Source organism: Sciurus carolinensis, chromosome 12, assembly GCF_902686445.1.
Source record: "Sciurus carolinensis chromosome 12, mSciCar1.2, whole genome shotgun sequence".
Classification (NCBI taxonomy): domain Eukaryota; kingdom Metazoa; phylum Chordata; class Mammalia; order Rodentia; family Sciuridae; genus Sciurus; species Sciurus carolinensis.
The window spans coordinates 2,835,463-2,854,072 of NC_062224.1; the positions used below are offsets into that span (position 1 = coordinate 2,835,463).

Below are 18,610 nucleotides of genomic sequence, written 5' to 3' on the forward strand. Positions count from 1 at the left end.
GCAGCACAGCGGCGCGGGCCCAGCAGGTGCCCACACCACACTTAGGCTTTCCAGTCTCCAGAGCCACGAGCCAAAGTGAGGTCCGCACATTTCCCAGTCTAGGTTATTTTATTGTAGGAACAGAAAACTAAGACAAACACCAGTTACCAAACATCCCTCTTCTGAAACACAAGGCGACCTCATGACCCTATCTTCCAACCACCCGGAAGTAGATACTTTCACAACTTTGCAGGATTTCTGGGAACTAAATGCAGAAACCAACAGGTGAACTCAAGATCGCACATGGGCACCCCGAGGAAGCCCCTCCCAGCCTGGCTCCACAGCGCCTTGACACTCTGGGCACTCTCGTCACCTCCATGAGGGGCTGGACCCACCTGCGGCTCTCCGGGTCGTCTGCACAGGGCTTCTGCAGCGTCTGGCTCAGTGGAAGAGTGGAAAGGAGCCTTTCCAGGGGCGCTGGGTCGAGGGACTCCTGCTGCAGGGCAGGCTGCAGGTCGACTGCCTCACACACCCTGGCCAAGGTGGCCATGCTGGCCACTCTCTGGATCTGACGAGCAAGAGTCGGCTCCTGCGAGGACACAGAGGCAAGCCCCCAGTGAGGGCCTCCGCTGCCAGGCTGCTGGACGTCGGGGAAATGAAACCCAACACCCACCGCCCAGCTGGACCACTGCTCTGCAGACAGGCGGGGCGAAGTCGGCACCTCAGAGGAGGAGCCTGGGACCTCCTCAGTGGCAGCAGCACACCACAGCGCTGGCACGCCTCGACCCTCCTGCCCGCCGCGCTGCACACACTCCCAGGACGCAGGCTCCTTCTACTGCATGCTGACTCAGGTCACAAGTCATTGCCTTGCTCAGGGGTGTGCACAGCAGAGCCGGGGCCAGGACTGGCATGGCCAGGGCCTGTGCTATCAGCAGCACCAGTGAGGACAGGCCAGGCCTGAGTTTCCCACCTGTGGATCGGGGATGAGCACAGATTCGACTCTACAGGGCTCTGTTAAGTGCCACACAACTGGGTTACTCCACGCGAAACACCCGGGGCTCCACGCATGAACACGAGAGGCAGGACTAAGACAGCCTGAGCCACAATGCCCAGAGAAAATCAAGATGTGACCAAGAAGCGGGCTCAGGAGTCGGGAACCTCTGACCAAGGGGTGGGGGCCTGCAGGAAGCAGGAGGCCGAGGTCAGCGGACCTGGGTGCTCAAGGGCTGGGAGCTGGACCACTGTGCGGAGCCGTCTGCACGGGCCTGGCTGGGCTGCGTGGTGGGCAGGCTGGCATGCCCTGGCTCCCCCCGGCCCTGGCCTGCAGCACCTCAGGCTTAGCCGGCATGGTGGGCTCTGTGTGGCCACAGCCCATGCCAACTGCTTGCCGGGGTAGCCGCTCCACTACTCTGGGACAGGACTTGCCTTCAATAGTAACGTCATCTGCAGGCACTATCTTAACTCTAGGTCTCAGCAAATACTTCCTACGCCCTCGAAGCATTGCATGACAACAGAACGTGCATTCCCAGCGTGCCTTGGACCTTGAGTCCAAGAGATTACCTGTCCACTGTCGGTCTCTTGAAGGTGCCGAATAGATGCGTTCTTCAAGAGAGAAACAACCCTGCAGACGGGGGCGCCTGTTTTCCACCCCTGCTTCAATTGGAGATGTATGAGCTCAGTCAAGACCAGTAGGTACAAGTGGCAACGATCCAGATCCGCAACCTAGGACGAAATTCAAACGTGCTTGGGGACAGGTGACGCACCGCGTGTGGGACAGCACCAGCAAGACAGCATGGGTCTGGCTGCAGCCTCCCAGCCCCGGGACGATCCCACGTCCCCCAAAGCTGCCCCCCCAGGACTGCTGTGCTACTTCCAAAATAAGAAAACCAAGCTCAGGCACTCGCTTTGGGGCCGGGGGCCAGTTAATTGACCTCTTCAGGCTCAGATTCCTTATCTACAAAGTGGGGACAGCACATCTGTCCACCACAGGGTTTTAAAACAGTTAAGTGAGAGAAAACGGTGGCCTTCGCCATTATTCTCCCTGTACCATGGGAAGCCTCCAAGGCAGAGTCAACCATTAATCCAATGCTTTGCCAGGTGCCAGAGAGCAGTATGAAGGCCACGTGCTACAGTGAAGGACGGAGGAGAGGGACACAGGAGCCGGGGCTGGGGACGGCAGGAAGGCGGTGCTTTCTCTGGGAAGGGGCCCGGAGCCCTCCCGAGGGCAGTGACAGGATCGGCTCTGACAGGCACACGTGAGAACCTCAACCCGAGCTGCTGAATGGGGGCGGGTGGCTCAGAAGGGCAGCAGGGTGAGACAGCGTGGCCTCCGGGCAGCTGCAGCTGGGTGGGAAGGGAAGGGCCGGTGCCAGCTCTGGAGAGCTCCAGGTCCTGAGGCTGCACAGTCAAGAACGAACATTCCACCAAGAAAGGGAGCTGGTGGCCAGAGCCCGGGGAGTCGGGGGCAGGACTCACAGTCACTGAGGATGGGCAGCAGCCTGGAGGCGGCAGCAGCACCCCACGTGGCCGAGGAGCAGGACAACACACGGGACCTATCTGCTAGGGTTAGGACAGGGGAGTCACGGAGCACTTCTGCAAGAGCTGTGACTGACACACGGAGATCACCAGCCAGAGCAGACCGGCTCACAGGTGCTGGACGGTGTGGCACTAGAGGGCCTGGGAAACCAGGGTCACGGCAGGAGGGGCTGGGGGCTGCGACTGGAGGAGAAAGATCAGCCGTGCAGGAGCCCCAGGCAGTCTGGCACTGTGGGGGGTGGGCAGGAGAGGCCTCCCGGCACAGGTGGGGGTGTCCAGAGGACAGCCATACGCTGCCCGCCTGCTGGCCTGGTCCTCCTCCACACAGGGTTCTCGTGCCAGCACAGAGGTGGCCACCCTCCCACGGTGGCCTTCTTGGGCCACCTCATGACCTCATTCTGTCATGAGGTCAGCAGACACAAGGCAGCACGGGGCCAAGTTGGGGAGAGGGGACGGCAGGGAGTTTACCGAGCTCTGAGCTTCCGGCAAATGCACCTCACAGGGCAGCGTGACACCTAAGTCATCAAAGAGTGGATTTCAGAATACTCTGGACTATCAGAGACGGAGCTCACTTTTTAAGATCTCTGTGTGTGAAAGATAAAATAGCACGCAGCCTTCCTTCCTCAAGCTATTTTTAGGAACCACTTAGATTATGCGATGGGTACACGGAGGCCATGACGGGCCTTTGTGTATGTTGGGAAATGTCCAGAAATGAAAAGGCAAAAATGATACTGAAGATGATAAAATGATGTTGGGTGCAAAACTTAACTACAGTCACTGCCTCGCCAAGTGCCTTCGGACGTGCAGACGTGGGGCTGCTCTGAACAGTCGCTTGGTGAGAATCAGGGGCTGGAGGGTCAGAGCCCCTCCAAGCCCCTGGCTCGCTGTCCCACACCCTCCGGCCTTCACACCAAGCCATCTGTCCACATTCTCACACTTGTTCACACTGGAAATCGCTGATTTGAAATAAAAGTCCTCTGAGCAAGTACGGGTATCACCTCCTGGCCGTCTTCTTCAAATGACTTAATTTACTTCAACATTTATCCCAACAGGTTTCAAACAACAACAAAAATTAACGGACATTTCTGTAAAATCTGTTACTTTTCAGAGTATTCCTTAAAGGGGAAAACAATTTTTAGATGTCCAGGGAAGAACCAACTCTGTGGAGTACAGGGGAGAAAAGTCAGCGTCCCCCAAGGACGTCCCCCGTTCCTAGACCTCCCTGCCACTCGGAACCACCAACGGAGCTAGAGATGACCAATGGCCTGGTCACAACCAGAACCCCTAGTCATGGCAGCCAGGTGTGCACTGGTGTGCAAAGACCCTCACACACGCCACGCCTCCTAACGCTTTCCAACCCTGGGAGGTAGGCCCTGCACTGTCCCCAGCTGTCAGGTGAGGAAACTGGGGCTTCGAGGAGCTAGTAACCTGCCCGGTCACAGCCAATACCGCGGGAGGGAACCAGGAACTCCACGTCTGCTTCTGCTGCTTCTTGAGAAACTATCACGTTAAGCGAGTCTTCTCTTCAGGTTAGAGCAACGACCGCCGGTAAGAAGCACGAAAGGAGGAGAAGGCGAGTTACTTACGGAGCGGAGCTCGTTCGTGGTGAGCCTCCGGAGAATGAACTCGGACACGCTCTCTGAGGTGGACATGACCAGGTTCTGGAGGAGCGCGGACACCTCGTCTGCAGGGGAAGAGCACATGGCTGCAGTGGCAGAAGCCAGCCCTTGGAACAGAACACCAGGAATGCTGTGTGACTGCTGGCACGCGGCGACCCTCCTCAGGCCTTCCTGTGGTGCCCTCGTCATTCCTGCCTCGGGGACGGCTGAACTGAACCTCACGATCACCAGGGAGGGCCGACCCCAGGCAGGACGGCCAGGGACACACCCCCGAGCACTGAACGCAGTCAAGGGCCTGGGGAAAATGCTCGTGCATCTCAGGGCAGCACGCGATCCAGAAGAAGTGACCCTGCACGCAGGGAGCCCCGACCACTGCTGCTCACGCCTGGCTGGAACCAGATGCAGGAGCAGCAGAAAAGCAGCAGCAGCAGGGGCTGCAGGGCGCTGGTCAGGACGAACAGGGAGAGAGGCGGGGAGAGCCGAGTCACCGCGGCCGAGCCAGCAGCAGGACAGTGGCGCCTGCTGAAGGTAGGATCTGTCAGACCCGCACTTCACACCCAGCACAAGCACCCTTCAACAGGAGGCTGGAACAGAGACCACCCAGGGTTACTGTTCACTGCCATCAAACAAGTTCCCAAAGAAACGCTAGAGGAAGTTTTCAAACAAAAGGGAGTCGACGCCACAGGGACAGTGGACATCAAGAATGAGGGGCGCAAAGGGGCCTGCAAGCACCGGGCCGGCTCTTCTCTCCCCAGTTCTTTAAAAGGTCTGAGAGCGAAGACCGTGAGGTTGTCCGAGAGGGCCCTGAACCAAGGGAGACGTAGGCCGTAAGGCAGGGGTGGCGGGGCCGAAATCGGGGAAGCGCCTGCGCTCACTTGGAGTGATGAGTGCTGACCCTAACAGACCAGGAAGCCCAGCACGTATGTCGTGATTCTGCAGCAAGCACAAAAAAGCTGAACGCTCAGCCCGAAACACCAGTCTGGGAAACCAAAATGGAATCTGAAACACCATAAGGTTCACGCTGCTCAGAAGAAGCTAGAAGAAAGGAAAGAGTAAAAAGGTGGGGTAAATAGACCGGAAAACGTAAGGTGACGGACCTCGACCCTGACACACGAGTGATCCCAAAGCAAATGGCAGCCCGCCCAGGGGCAGCTCCTTGGGAGGCTGAGATCACGTGGGCCCAGCAGCCAGGGGCCAATCTGGGCAGCACAGGAGAACCTGCTCCAAAAACATAAAAACATGAAGAAATGCAAACGATCTACCTCAATTAGAAGACAGAGCCTGTCAGGGTGGATAAAAAAATCAGGCCCTGACCGCAAGGCCTCTGTAAGAAATGCAATTCAAACATGATGACCTGGATGGAAAAGAGCTCAGGAAAGAACGTGCCAGGTGAGTTCCGACCCAAAGACGCCCTTCCTGTAAAGCCCAGACCAAGAGAACCCAGCAGCGGTCGATCCTGGGCATACAGGGCAGCAGCCAGCCTCAAGGACACTGCCGCCAGGCCCCTGGGACAGCTGAGTCTTCCGGAACGAAGACTGAGCGCCACCACTGGCCCACCTGCCCGAGAATCTGTAGAGAACGCCCCCTCTTCACGAGGAAGCCAGCTCAAGAGGCGGGCAGACAAACGAGAAGGAAACCGCGGAGGCTGGGGGAAGCGGGAGGCGCCGTATGGCCACAGGGCTGGGCTGTGTCGGGCACCAGCAGCAGAGGACCAGGCAGGGCACCGGGAGAAGACGGGGAGCAAGCCTCGCAGAGCCAGGAACACGCCTGAGGCGAAGGGTCCCGAGCACGGAGTGGCCCCAGGCCCAGCCCGGCGTGTGTGTGTCAGACAGAAATGGCCGGCCGAGGAAGCCCGGTGCTAGGCAAGGCCATGGCCTTGGCGGGTGTGGCTTCCTGTGCGCACTTTCCCCAACTGGAGGAGTCACACGCTTTTTAACATCTCCATCCAGCCTTGATTAAGTGGCTGGAAGAACACAGACGTAGGTCAAGGACACCTACATATGCGGGGGGCCCTTTCCAAACTGCACAGAAGTGAAAAAGGTGAGGGACAAACCGGGAGGCAGAGGCCCGGGCGGTGGCCAGCTCGCCGTGCGGCACACAGCACCCACGCGCTCTTCTGTGTGTGTCGAGGGTTGCCAGGACTTTTCAAAGGCACACATGACCCCACCCGGCACGAGAGCCCACGGACAGTAACTGAGGACATGCCGCAAGAATCCAGGCTGATTTCCTGAAGGAGCTGATTCTGACAAGCTACTCGCGCATTCACAGCATCTGGTTTTGCTCCCATTACAGAGGATATCAAAATTTTGAAACTAGATTTAATATTTCACAAACATGTATTAAAATCTAACCTTATCAGCCAGTACAGTGCCACATACCTATAATCCCCGTGGCTCCGGAGGTCGAGGCAGGAGGATCACGAGTTCAAAGCCAGCCTCAGCAAGTAAGGCGCTAAGCAACTCAGTGAGACCCTGTCTCTAAGTAAAATAGAAACTAGGGCTGGGGATGTGGCTCAGTGGTCCAGTGCCTGAGTCATTCATTGGTACCAAAAAAAAAAAAAAAAAAAAAGTCTGACCTTACCAATATTATTCTCTAACTTAATATCAGTGAATTTTTAAATAGCAAATTTCTAAAATCACAAATGCAACTGGCTAGAAAGGACGGAAGCTGAAGTTCACCCATCACCATTCTCATCCCCGAAGCCCACGTGGTCTCGGCCATTGCAGGGGAGACACGGGGATGCAGGGACTCGGTGCCTCTGCCCACCTGTCCTCTCTGAGGAGTGTGTCCTACACAGTTAGAAGTGAGCCCAGAATCACCCCCTCGCTCCCAGAGACTCAGCTCTCTGCTTCCCACAGCAGCCAGCGTGGTGGCAACAGGAAACGAACCCTGCTTAACAGATGGCACAGAGTGACCATTTCCAGGGGTCTAGAAATTACTAAGCAAGCATACATTTTATTTAAAAAAAGCAACAGCACCATAGCATGCAGAGTGACTGGTGCCTGTCACTCACTGAGCTCTAGTCCCTGACGCCCACACCCCCAAGAGAAGGCCAGCAACACACAGCGGGATGCCAGAGACACTGTCCTCACCTTCCTGGGCTCTGGAGCCTCTCAGTGTGCACGTGTGCAACAACTTCAGCAGCAGCTGGAGGGCCCTGTCAGTCCTTGGCACCGGCATGTAGACGTTGGTGCCAAACTTCATCAGGGCATCCAGCAGGGGATCCAAGAACATCCTCAGTATGTTCTGTGTTCTCCGCTTTTCACTAGACATTAACAGACATGCCAGTCAACCACCACAAAAGCACAGGGAGTTATTTGCCACCTGTAATCTGTGAGCTGGTCAGCGAACTGAGTCGCTACACAAGGCCACTCCTGTGGACAACCAAGCACCCAGCACCCATAAGACCAATCTCCTGGTCTCTACTTTCTAAAGCGTGGTGATCTGCTAGAGCAGAGAGCACAGGGCAGGACCCTGGCCTCCACCCTCAGGCCCTGGGGAACCTGTACCTGCTCACATGAGTCACCTTGAGGGCCTGCTTCCATGACACAGAAACAAAACACAAGCCAGTCAAGAAGAGCAGACGTGTTTAAAAATCACAGAGAAAATCTAAATATCTACATCGACCTTGATAACCGCTGTAGTGCTAAAGCTCCGTTTAGAAGAGATATGGTATAAATCAAATGAACTCCATGCCACGGGAAGACACCACCCACCCACCTGACGCAGCTCTTAGCACGGCGATTACCGTGAAGAACTGATCAGAACACAAGCCAGGTGGCTTTACCCTCATTACCATTTTTTAAAATTATGTATCTTACGAAGGCGTCAGATCCAGTAACGCCCACCAATCTTACTCTGGCATTCCACAGCCCACTCTTCTAATCCTGCTGGGAAACCAGGGGCTTTTGCCTTCTCTACTTAAACATCACACTGTTAAATTTAGTGCCTGACTTACCAACCTAACAGGACTCGTAAGCCCCAGTTCCTGGGCTGACTTTAAACACGTCTTCAGTGCATTACCAGCACCGTGGTTCCGTGCTGGGATGCTCTGGGACCAGCCCCACACGAGTCACTGAAGACTCTGGACACACGTCACACGTCTGACCCGAGTTCTGGTCACCAGGAACCATTACCTGTACTGTGCCTTCTGTCCTTCCACGTCCACCGCCAGCAGGACCATCGTGGCCGTCAGTCGGGCCTCCAGTCCGTCAGGCACGAGGCCGCCTTCTCCTGCTGAGGGACAGAAGTCGAGGTTGGCAAGACACCAGCAAAACGCTGCAGAGACGAGCTTCAGAAGCAAAGCAGCTAAGCGATGTGCCTTCTCACGCTCCTATCAGAGAAGTGGCCACGGCACGCAGGGGTTCGGTGTCCTAGGCCCACGTTGAAAACAAAATCCAAGCTCCGCATGCTGCACACCGCATGCTGACCCGCGCTCTGCGGACCTGTGGTTCCTACGTCTGGGAACCTACAGGCAGTACACGAGGAAAGCAGCCATCACAGGGTAGGCGAGGACACAGAACCTGCAGCCTGCAGAGGAACAAGGGCCACTGCGGGGCACGCCCCAGGACACGCCCACAGCCGGGAGCGGACTGGACGGCAGAGACGGAGCGGCTCAGTGGGAAACAGAACTTCCAGACTGGGAGAGCCGCAATGGCCCTGCAGGGGAGGGCCTGCCCATTCCAGGTAACAGCACGCCCACGTGGCCCTACAGGAGAGGAAGACCTGGACACCCAGGAGCCAGCAGAGGACTCTGTCCTTAAAGGAAGCCTCCGACGGCCACTGCACACAAGGATGGAGAGGAAACGCTGAAGACTGAACTCAGCATTTTGAAAAGATGTCCCCAGAGACAATGAAAAGGAGGCCCTCGGAAGCCAGAGGACTGACAAGCAAGCAGGACGGAGGCGGAGGGAAGGCCGCCACCCACGTCTACGGGCCTGACCGTACCAAACAGAGATCACACAAAAGAGAAGCAATCCAAGCAGGACAAACGCCTGCACGCCGGAAGGATGACTATCTGATCGTTTAAGACCCATCCCACGATCAGAGCAGAGAAATCAGCAAATGAAAATGAGCTGGCGGGAGACAAAGGAAATTTAAGACACTTTTAAATTCAAAGACACGATTTTACCAAATTATCACTGATGACTTTAAGGAAGAAGAAGCATTAGAAATGTAAAAAAGAATTCTAATTATTGACTCTGCTAAGAATTCTTCCCTCATACTGTCCCCAAAGAAGGGATCTTTGCAAAACTGGCCTCCAGTGGCGGGATGCAGCTCTGTGGTAGAGTACTTCCCTAGCACCTGCGACACCCTGGGCTTGATCCCCAACCCTCAAACACACAAACTAAGCCCTGGTCTTTGCTAAGTATGTGATAAAAAGAAAAAATTAACAACACCATCCTTTCAAAAAAGTGTTCTCTAAAATTGTTTCTTGTAATCAGTGCATGCTAAATGTGATACTCTGAAAACAAGAAACGTCAATCCACCTCCAGGTACTTTCATTAGAGTCTAAAACACGTCTGTATGTAGCTCACAAGGACTCAGCGGCTGTGGAATAAATCAATCCACTCAGTAGCCAAGCTGTGGAACCAGCCTAGGCGTCCAGCAACAGACGAATGGATGAGGAAAGTGTGGAATACACACACCATGGAGTTTTAATCAGCCATAAAGAAGAATGAAATTATGTCACCTCAGGAAAATGGAGGAACTTGAGAGCATCCTGTTAAGCAAAATAAGTCAAACTCGGAAAGTCAAGGGTCGTATGTTTCTCTCACATGCAGAAGCTAGAGAGGAAAAGGAAAAGAAAGGTGGGGAGCTTATCGAACTGGAAGGGCGATCAGTAGCTCAGAGGACAGGGAGGGGGCGGGAAAAGGAATACCAGGAGGGGTACTGGCCACATGACATTGTGTGCAAGCAAGAATGTGTGACAACGGACCCCACACTGCGTGCAGCTACAATGCACCAATAAAAAATACCTGAAAAAGAAAATTAACATATGCAAAAAATAAGAGTTAGGGGCTGGGGATGTGGCTCACTTGGGAGAGTCCTTGCCTCGCAAGCACAAGGCCCTGGGTTCAATCCCCAGCACCGCAAGAAAAAAAAAATGATTAATGAAAAAGGAAGTTTACTTTTGTTCGCTTCCTACCCTGGCAGCTCAGCAGTTTCTAAACAGCTAAACAGATCAACATCGCAAGGCTTAGAACAGGCAAAGCACAGCTGGAGACAGTAGCCCTACTTCATTACACGAGTTAACTGACATCCAGGTTCCACGTCAGCGGGTCCTCACACACCTGCCTGAGAACCTGGAAAACCAGGACGAGCTCTTGGGAAGCGTCAGGTTCCGGGTGCACATACACCCTCGCTTACCTTCCCAGGCGGGCGACTTCATGTACTCCTGGACGAGGTTCTTCACGTAGGCGGTCAAGGACGCCTCCAGAAGGCCCTGGGAGCCGGGGGCAGGCTGCCTGAAGGACCTCTCGTTCCCGCGCAGCCAGTCGCAGAGCTGGACGGGAAACGGAGGGACAGCGCGTTTTACAAGCCTGCTGAACGAAGCCTGAGGGGGTCTCTAAGCCAGCTCCTTCCTCCCACAGGACGCTGGGCTGAAGTCATGGCGCTCCCGGGGGTGGAGGGTCCCAGGCAGCGCAGCACTGCCCGGTCTGCATGGCCACGCTGCTGTGGCGCTCCTCGCGAGGGTGCGGACACAGCCCGGCAGGGCACAGCGTCTGGGCCACCCACACTGCAAGTGCCCAACATGACGTGCACGTGCCAGTGAAGCGTCCTTGAGACTCTATGCAAAACAGGGCGTCGTGTCAAACAATTACAACCGTGAATTAGAGCTCCTTCCAGCTTCCTGTATGAAAAAGAACTTTTATTTTTGAAAGAATGCAGAAGTTGAAATGGAAGTTGTAAAGTTCCTACCCTTCTCACAAGCTTATTCTACCATGTGTATGTAGTTAAAAAATACTGATTTAAAAGAGAAACCCTCACAGTCCTACTCCATTACATTTCTTAGAAGCACAGCAAAAATAAAAGTCACGGGATTTCACAATTAATCTCTGATCAGATGTAATTGTGAATTTGAAAATTAAGTGATGTAAATTTAAATGTGAACCTAAATGTTTTAATCAGTTTTTCACTGCTGTGACTAGAAGATCTGACCAAAACAATTTTAGGGGAGGAAAAGTTTATTTGGGGTTCATGGTGTCACAGGTCTCAATCCACAAACAACCAGCTCCATCTCTCAGGGCTTGAGGTGAGGCTGACCCTCATGGCAGAAGAGTGTGGCAGAGGGAAGCTGCTCACACGATGCTCAGGAAACAGACTCCACTCTCCAGATACAAAATATATACCCCATAGTTGGACCCCCAAGAACACTTCCTCCAGCCGCACCCCACCTGCCTCCAGTTACCACTCGGTTAGTTCCATCAGGGATTAAGTCACTGATCAGGTCAGGGCTATGACCAAACCTTCTTGCACTGTCTCACACATGAGCGTCTGGGGGACACTACATCTAAACCATAACACTAAATATGTTCACAGTTTCCTTTTTACAATATCTTTCTTCATGTACAACCCCATTAATGAGTTTAAATATGAAGGAAATAGCTGGGTGTGGTGGAGCATGCCTATAATCCCAGAAGCTTGGGAGGCTGAGGCAGGAGGATCGAAAGTTCACAGCCAGCCACAGCAACTTAGTGAGGCCCTAAGCAACTCAGGGAGACCCTGTCTCAAAATAAAATACAAAAAAGGATTGGGGAGGTGGCTCAGTGGTTAAGCATCCCTGAGTTTAATTCCTGGTACCAAAAAAAAAAAAAAAATGGGAATAATTATGTAATGAGTCTTCTTAAAAAAAAACATTTTTTCTGCATCTGTTAAGGTCATCCAAAATGACAAGTAAAGAGGCAAATAACAAGATTATTGACATAATAATATTACATAACAAAACGTTACAGGACACAGCCAAATCAACACCAAGATATACACACTCAGGCTAGGCCGTGGATGCACTCTGAACGTGACCTGTGCTGGAAGCAGGGACCCCGTGTGGCACTGCTGAGTGCATTTAAGACTGGGGCCTAATGGAAGGTGAACAGGTCGGCAGGGCTTTGTCCTGGAAAAGGACTGGTGCCAGTACCACAGAGTGAGTTCTCATGACAGCAGGCTGTTACACAGCGAAGCCACCCCACGGACGTGGCCCTTCTGCACGGGGCCAGTTCCCTTTCTATTCCTGTACCACGTTCTAACAGATAGAGGGCCCTCTTCAGAATGCCAGAACCATGCTGCCTGGGCCCTGCAGACACTAACACTTGGGCCAAAAAACTCTCTTTATAAAGTACACAGCCTCAGGTATTTTGTTACAGCAACATAGACTAATTCAATATATAAACATGCACTAAATTCAACATACAAGGGCTTTCATTATTACACACACACACAAAAAAAAAAGAATTGAAATTTGGGTTCAACTATAAACCAACAGACCATAAGCAGCCAAGGACAGCCACCATGTTTCTCCTGCTGCCCGGGAGAGTGCCTGGCATACAGAGGTGGGTGGTAAATAGTCCTCAGTCAACCAATTCAAGACATTAGGAGACAAGCAAAGCCAGCAACAGGAAAGGAAGAGAGAAGGCTGGAAGCAGAAGACGTGATCACAGAATCCAAAATTAAGGCCTGGGTTCACTTTCTCAATGACGCCTCACAGCTCAAACCAGATAGCAAAATTAATTCAGATGGACCAGAGCCCAGGGCACAAACCTGACCACCAACTGAATGGCAAGGCCAGCGTGGCCACCTGAACCAACCCCATTGAACATCCGACCCAAGGACGGAGACAAATTTTAAAAACACTGGTTATTTGAAATAAAGAAACTATTGTCACATTTTTTAGGTGTGACAGGGTGTACTTTTTAGGCCTTATCTTTTAGCAGCACACACTACAATATTTACAGGTGAAATGAAATCTGATAGGATTTAACTCGAAATAAGAGAAAGGAGAGACTGGCCCTGGGGTGAGGGACACCTGAGTTGTGATGCTCTTTAAGAGTTTTAAAGTTTTCCTTAGTAAAGAGTGAAGAACAGAGTAGACGAAGAAGTGTCCAACCTCAGCAGACAGGAAATCGACCGCGACGCCCTTCCTCACCAGCTGGGCTGGAGAAGGGTCAAGCTCCCAACACGAAACCCAAGCAGCCTGCAGCGGACCACGCAGAGGACCCCAAAGACACGCAGGCCCGCGTCCCTGTGAACCTCGCCTTTGGGAAAGGGTCTTGGCGCATCCCTTGGTGGAGGATTCTGAGAAGGAGCCTGGGTACCTGAGTGGGCCCGACAGAACCACCCGTCTCTCCTGAAGCCAGGCAGGGCGGGAATGTGGAGACGAGAGACCCGAGTGCTGGGCTCTGAGCCGGGAGAGGCAGGAAGGCCACTGCCAAGAGGCGCAGCTCCAGAAGCTGGGGTGAGGACACGTTCTCCCCGAGAGCCTGGACTCCAGTCCACGACACTGACTGCACTCCCAGCCCCAGCAGGAGCGAGCACACACAGGCTGCCTCAGCCACTCCTCCTGCGGTACAGGGCGGTGCTCAGCCGTGGGGACCTGTGGCAGCACCACAGAACTGCGTCCGCACCTCACCTCTACCAGCAATCCCCCGCCCAGGACTCTGTCCCGCAGGCAGAGCTGCACGAGCCCGCGGGCTTCCCCAGGTGGCGTTCTCTGTAAAAGCAAGACCGGTCCACACAGCAGTCCAGCCACCAGGGAAGCTGGAAGAGAGAGCCAAGCACCCGGGACGCCACGCTACGCGCCGCGTGAGAAAGGCCCCTGCGTGCTGAAGACTCACAAGGGCCACTTTTAATTAAGTGAAGGATGGAACCGCAGAGTCTGCCTCAGAAGCTACCACAGGCAGGGCACAGGCGGGGCGGAAGAGCGAACCCCCGACTTAGTTCTGATCTTCACACCGTGGAAATTCACTGTTCAGGCAAGCAAAGCTGAGCGTTTTAAAAACTAGTTAAAAAACTAGTCACAACATAAATAACTTATCAATACAATTAGTATTAAAAAAGCATTTAAGGGCTGGGGAGATGGCTCAGCTGGTAAAAGTGCTTGCCTCACAAGCACAAGGCCCTGAGTTCCATCCCCAGTACCGCAAAAAAAAAAAAAAAAAGAAAAAAGCATTTAAAAATCAAGCAGAAAAGAAAAACGCACCCCTAAAATCCCTAAAAGAAAACACAGAAAGGACGGTAACAATCATCCGCCCAGGACATAGGGAAAACAAGACGCACGAGGGTGTCCAGAACACGGGGGGTCAGAGAAAGAGGACAGCAGCAGGTTCCGCGTTCATCTCCCCAGCTAGAGCTCCGGGCCGTGGGGGACACACACCTCCACCCCTGGACCCCTCTGTCCAGCAAGAACCTTGAGATGCTGAGATCCGGCCAGGTCAGTCCATGCCCTCAGCCCCCTAAGGGGCAGAGGAGTGAAAGACTGCAGGACGTGACACCAGCGAGCCGCGAAGGCAGAAAGCGCAGCAGAGCCCAGCGGAGAGTCCGTTAAACCTAAAATATCCGATCAACTGAATTCCTAAATACCACAACTTGGGTCATTAGCAACAAGCTAAAATACCAGGTATATGAAAACAAGAAATAAACTCAAAGCAGCACGATCTTAATTACCATAGGAAAATCTTCTGTAATAACACATTGATACGTCTTTCTAAAAGTACACGCTTAAGCTGAAAGCAAGAGAATACATATACATATGTTTGCAGGGAAAAATCAAGGACCAAACCGAGATATATGGATTTGGTTTGACAGAAAACATTTCAGGTGGTTTTTATTTTATCCACATGGTTCTATATTTTTTTCAAATTCCATGTGATTAGGTGTGTGATGGTTGAGAGAAGGAATCAAGTGTTCAGAGGCCCCGTGTGACCCTCCTGCACCTCCCTGGCCTCGCCCTGTCACAGACTGGTCATCTTGTGCCTGAATCAAACAACCACCCGGCAGAGGGCCCTTGCTGCTCTCCACCCATGATGGTCACGATGGCCCGCAAAGGCAAGTCATCCCTCCTCCGTGGTCTCTTAGCTGTAAATGTACAGCTTCTGCCCTCAAAGATGTGTTACCCAGAGAGGACACAGACGAGCACCCAACCAAGTACATAATAAGCAAGAGCTAAAATCAATGAATCAATGTGAATTAAGTCCCTAAAAAAAAATAAGGAGAAGGCAGTGGCCGAGCCTGCAGAGTCCCACGGATACTGAGGTGCTCAAGGTCAGAGCAGGGCCTCCGGGCCAGAGCGGTGGAGGACTGGTCCTCTCAGGGGGCAGCTTCCCAGGGGTCTGGCCTTGCAGAGGAGCTGGGGGAAAGCGCCACGGCCTGACAGGGTCCCTGCCCCTGACCACGTGGAGCCTGATGTGGCCCAAGGCCTCTCCTGCCCCGCCAGGAACCCAGAGCTGCAGTGCCCTCCCGCAGCACCAGCCAAGTCCACTGCAGGCCCACGCACGGGCCTCAGAGGCCCTGCTGGCAGGCCACAGAGCCACCCTGCTACCTCTCGCCATCGGTTAGGAACAAATTCAGTCAGAGGGTGAATTTCTATACAGCGTGGAAGACTCCAGTGCAATCTCACCTCCGACCACAGTACGGTTCCTCGACCCAGGGCCTCCTCCTGTCTCAGAGACGCCAGGAACACAGAGACGTCGGAGAGTGACACTTTCTCCTAGGCAGGAAGTGTCAAGAGTGCGGTTTAGTATTTGCAACTGACGGGATGACAGCCAAGTGACCAGCTAAAGGGAGCACACCATCGGCTACTCACCTCCGCAGGCCCGTCCCTCCCATGCCCAGGACCCGGTGAACCCAGGAGCTGGTGAATTCACCAAAGCAAGTTCCCCAGGGCGGCCGAACCACAGCCTGCTGAAGGTGCTGGCCAGGCTGCTACTCGTCCTCCCCGCACTCCTGAGAAGGACCACAGGGAACACAGCTCACTCACCGCATCCACCAGGCGCAGGGCCGTCTGAAGCAGGTAGCACTGTGCCGCGCCCCGCAGCAGGATCTGGTGCGTGACCATGGTGCGCCGGAGAACATCCCTGCACCAAACAGGACAGACCCTCCGCACCTGCCGCCTGGACACAGGTGGCCCCCATGCCTGCCGCCTGGACACGGGGCAGACCCCCCACGCCTGCCGCCTGGACACACGGGCCGGCCCCCCACGCCTGCCGCCTAAAACAAGACCACGCCCTTGCCTACCCCAGAGACGATGCTGAGCATCAGGGGCCACTGATAAAACTTTACAGTGCTAATGAGGAAGGACAAGGTCAGAAGAACCTCAAAGTCACTGTTTTCCATTAGAGTTCAATTTTGTATGAAAGAAATCTCTTCTAAAAATAAGACGACAAATGAAGACGTTTAAAGTATGAATTTCATAGCTTGAAATACATTGTACTCAATATTCTCCACTGATATTTTATCTTTGGTTTTCTACTTACCAAAAAAAAAACTTGCTGGCTTAAAATGGTCAGTCCCAGAGACGTACCATGTACCCGTGTAAGATTACTAATCCATGAAACAGAATGAGCTAACTGCACACACGCAACGTCACACGTCTCAGACTGAAGGCGGACGGGAAGGCCGAGGAGCACAGGGTCACCTACCTGAGGGCCAGCAGCCCCTCCACGCCCAGGGCCTGGCAGGGTGGGACACTGGCGAGAGCCCTGGAGAGAAACAGAACGGGCACGGCGCACCAGTGCCTGCTAGTCATCTTCTGGAGGAACTTCAGCAGAAAACCACCTGGAAGGAGGAGGGTTAAATGGCACCTCTGCCGACGAGCATGCAGGAGACGCTCAGCGCCCTAAGCCGTGAGGGAAGCAAGCTCTAGGGACGTGGCGGGCGCGGGGAGGGTGTGGGGCCTGGAGCCCACGCACGTCGCTGGCGGGCATGCCAAGGGAGCAGCCCGGACACAGCGTGGGCTTCCCCAGGGCACCAGAGACGCGCCCTGTGACCCGCAATTCCATCTCCAGACAGCCCGAGAGGACCGAGTCCCTGTTCACATGAGAACACCGGCAGGCACGTCCGTCACTCGGCCCTGCTCACCACAGGCCGGCAGAAACAACACAAGCGGCTGCCAGACGACGGGACGGATGATGTGGGCTGCCCACACGGTGGGCGCGACCAACCATGGCAGGAAGGCCGACAGCCGCTGCCCCTGCGTGCACCTCAGAGGCCGGGCCCAGGGAGGGGCGAGGGCCCGGCCGCACGGGTCCAGCCAAGGAAGCAGACTGGGCTTGTGGCAGCCAGCAGCTGCAGAGGGAGCAAGGGCCTGCTCGGGGACATCAGCGCTGGGGCCGATGGGGACGCTCTGGAGTCAGGGGCACCAGCTGTGCGAGTGCGAGAATAGCTGACCACCTGGACTGAGCCCCTGAAAGGGTACGTGCAGCATGGGAAACGCAAACCCCAATGGGCTGCTGCTGAAAAACCAACCAAACCAACGAGCCAGCGCTGGCTCCTTTCCATTCCCATCCAGTAGGGCCAGACGCCCAGCGCATCTGCAGTCCGCTCTGAGAGCCACGCAGCTGCGCCTTTGTCAAAAAACTGCAAGGTCCAGTCTCAGCCGCCAGAAGCTGCTGGAGACGGTGAGGGAGCACGGCTGGTGGGTGCTGAAGGCGCCGTCAGTAGCGCGCCTTCCTCGCGGGCCTGTCCTGCTACCTGGGCCCCAACACCTGTCCCAAGACACAGGGACGGTGCTTCTTCCTCCTCCAGACTGACCTGGGTTGGCCAAGGCCCTAGGGCCATGCAGTTAGTGACAGTACCCGCCATTTTCTCAGATCAGCTCTGCAGAATGACTTTTAAGAAAGCTCAGAAGTTCTTACGGGGGGTTATATGTATTTCATATCTTCTAAAACAACCATCAAAAAATTATATACTGTCACACAAACTGTGACTGAAAAAAAACCAGCAAGAACCATGACTAAAGATTTCAGCTCTCTTCTGTGCACGCTGACCAAGCTCAACGAACCTTGAGGTGTGGCCAACCCTGGCTCACGAAGCCAGGGGATGGTGAGCTGCCAGCTCACGCTCCTCCCACGCACTTACCAAGCCTGTCCTACCTGGTGCCATGGGGGTGTGGCCACACGGGCAGCTGGAGCCACTACAACTAAAGAATGGTTCCAATGGCAAACTGTCCCCTCCATCAACTGATGGTTTTAAAAAAGCAGGTGGAACAACTGGCTTTCTGTAAACTACAGCGATGACAGAGACAGAACGCGTTCCCCTCCTCCGGACTTCTGAACTGGTATTACCAAGGGTCATCTGGTCAGCTGATTTGCAGATTAACAACAAAATGCACAAAAGCATGCCACAGCCTGGGTCACCTTCAGGTCAGAGAGGGACTGAGGAGGACCTGAAGGCAGAGTACCCTGCCGCTCGCCAGGGACGACCCGCGCCTGCTACAGCGCACTTCCTCCAAAGAAAAGCAACCCCCAATCTGCGTGGGGCGTGGC

The 18,610-nt window shown here is 54.3% G+C and overlaps 1 protein-coding gene across 9 annotated transcripts in view; it reads right to left on the reverse strand.

Moving 5' to 3' along the window:
* Tarbp1 (TAR (HIV-1) RNA binding protein 1) overlaps positions 1-18,610 on the reverse strand; it is a 50,801-nt gene that overhangs the window by 20,801 nt on the left and 11,390 nt on the right. For 6 of the 9 annotated variants that reach the window (XR_007104270.1, XM_047520143.1, XM_047520151.1 and 3 more), the window contains exons 7-15: positions 16,766-16,901; positions 16,105-16,201; positions 15,745-15,834; positions 10,503-10,638; positions 8,270-8,369; positions 7,226-7,398; positions 4,101-4,240; positions 1,540-1,701; positions 375-568 (exon numbers count right to left, since the gene is read on the reverse strand). Coding sequence is in view for 8 of the 9 variants with exons in the window: in XM_047520143.1 (XP_047376099.1) it covers positions 375-568; positions 1,540-1,701; positions 4,101-4,240; positions 7,226-7,398; positions 8,270-8,369; positions 10,503-10,638; positions 15,745-15,834; positions 16,105-16,201; positions 16,766-16,901 (1,228 nt within the window). In the remaining variant the exon portion in view is untranslated. The remainder of the gene's footprint in view (positions 1-374; positions 569-1,539; positions 1,702-4,100; positions 4,241-7,225; positions 7,399-8,269; positions 8,370-10,502; positions 10,639-15,744; positions 15,835-16,104; positions 16,202-16,765; positions 16,902-18,610) is intronic. The other 3 variants (XM_047520147.1, XM_047520144.1, XM_047520146.1) reach the window with 3 other exon arrangements.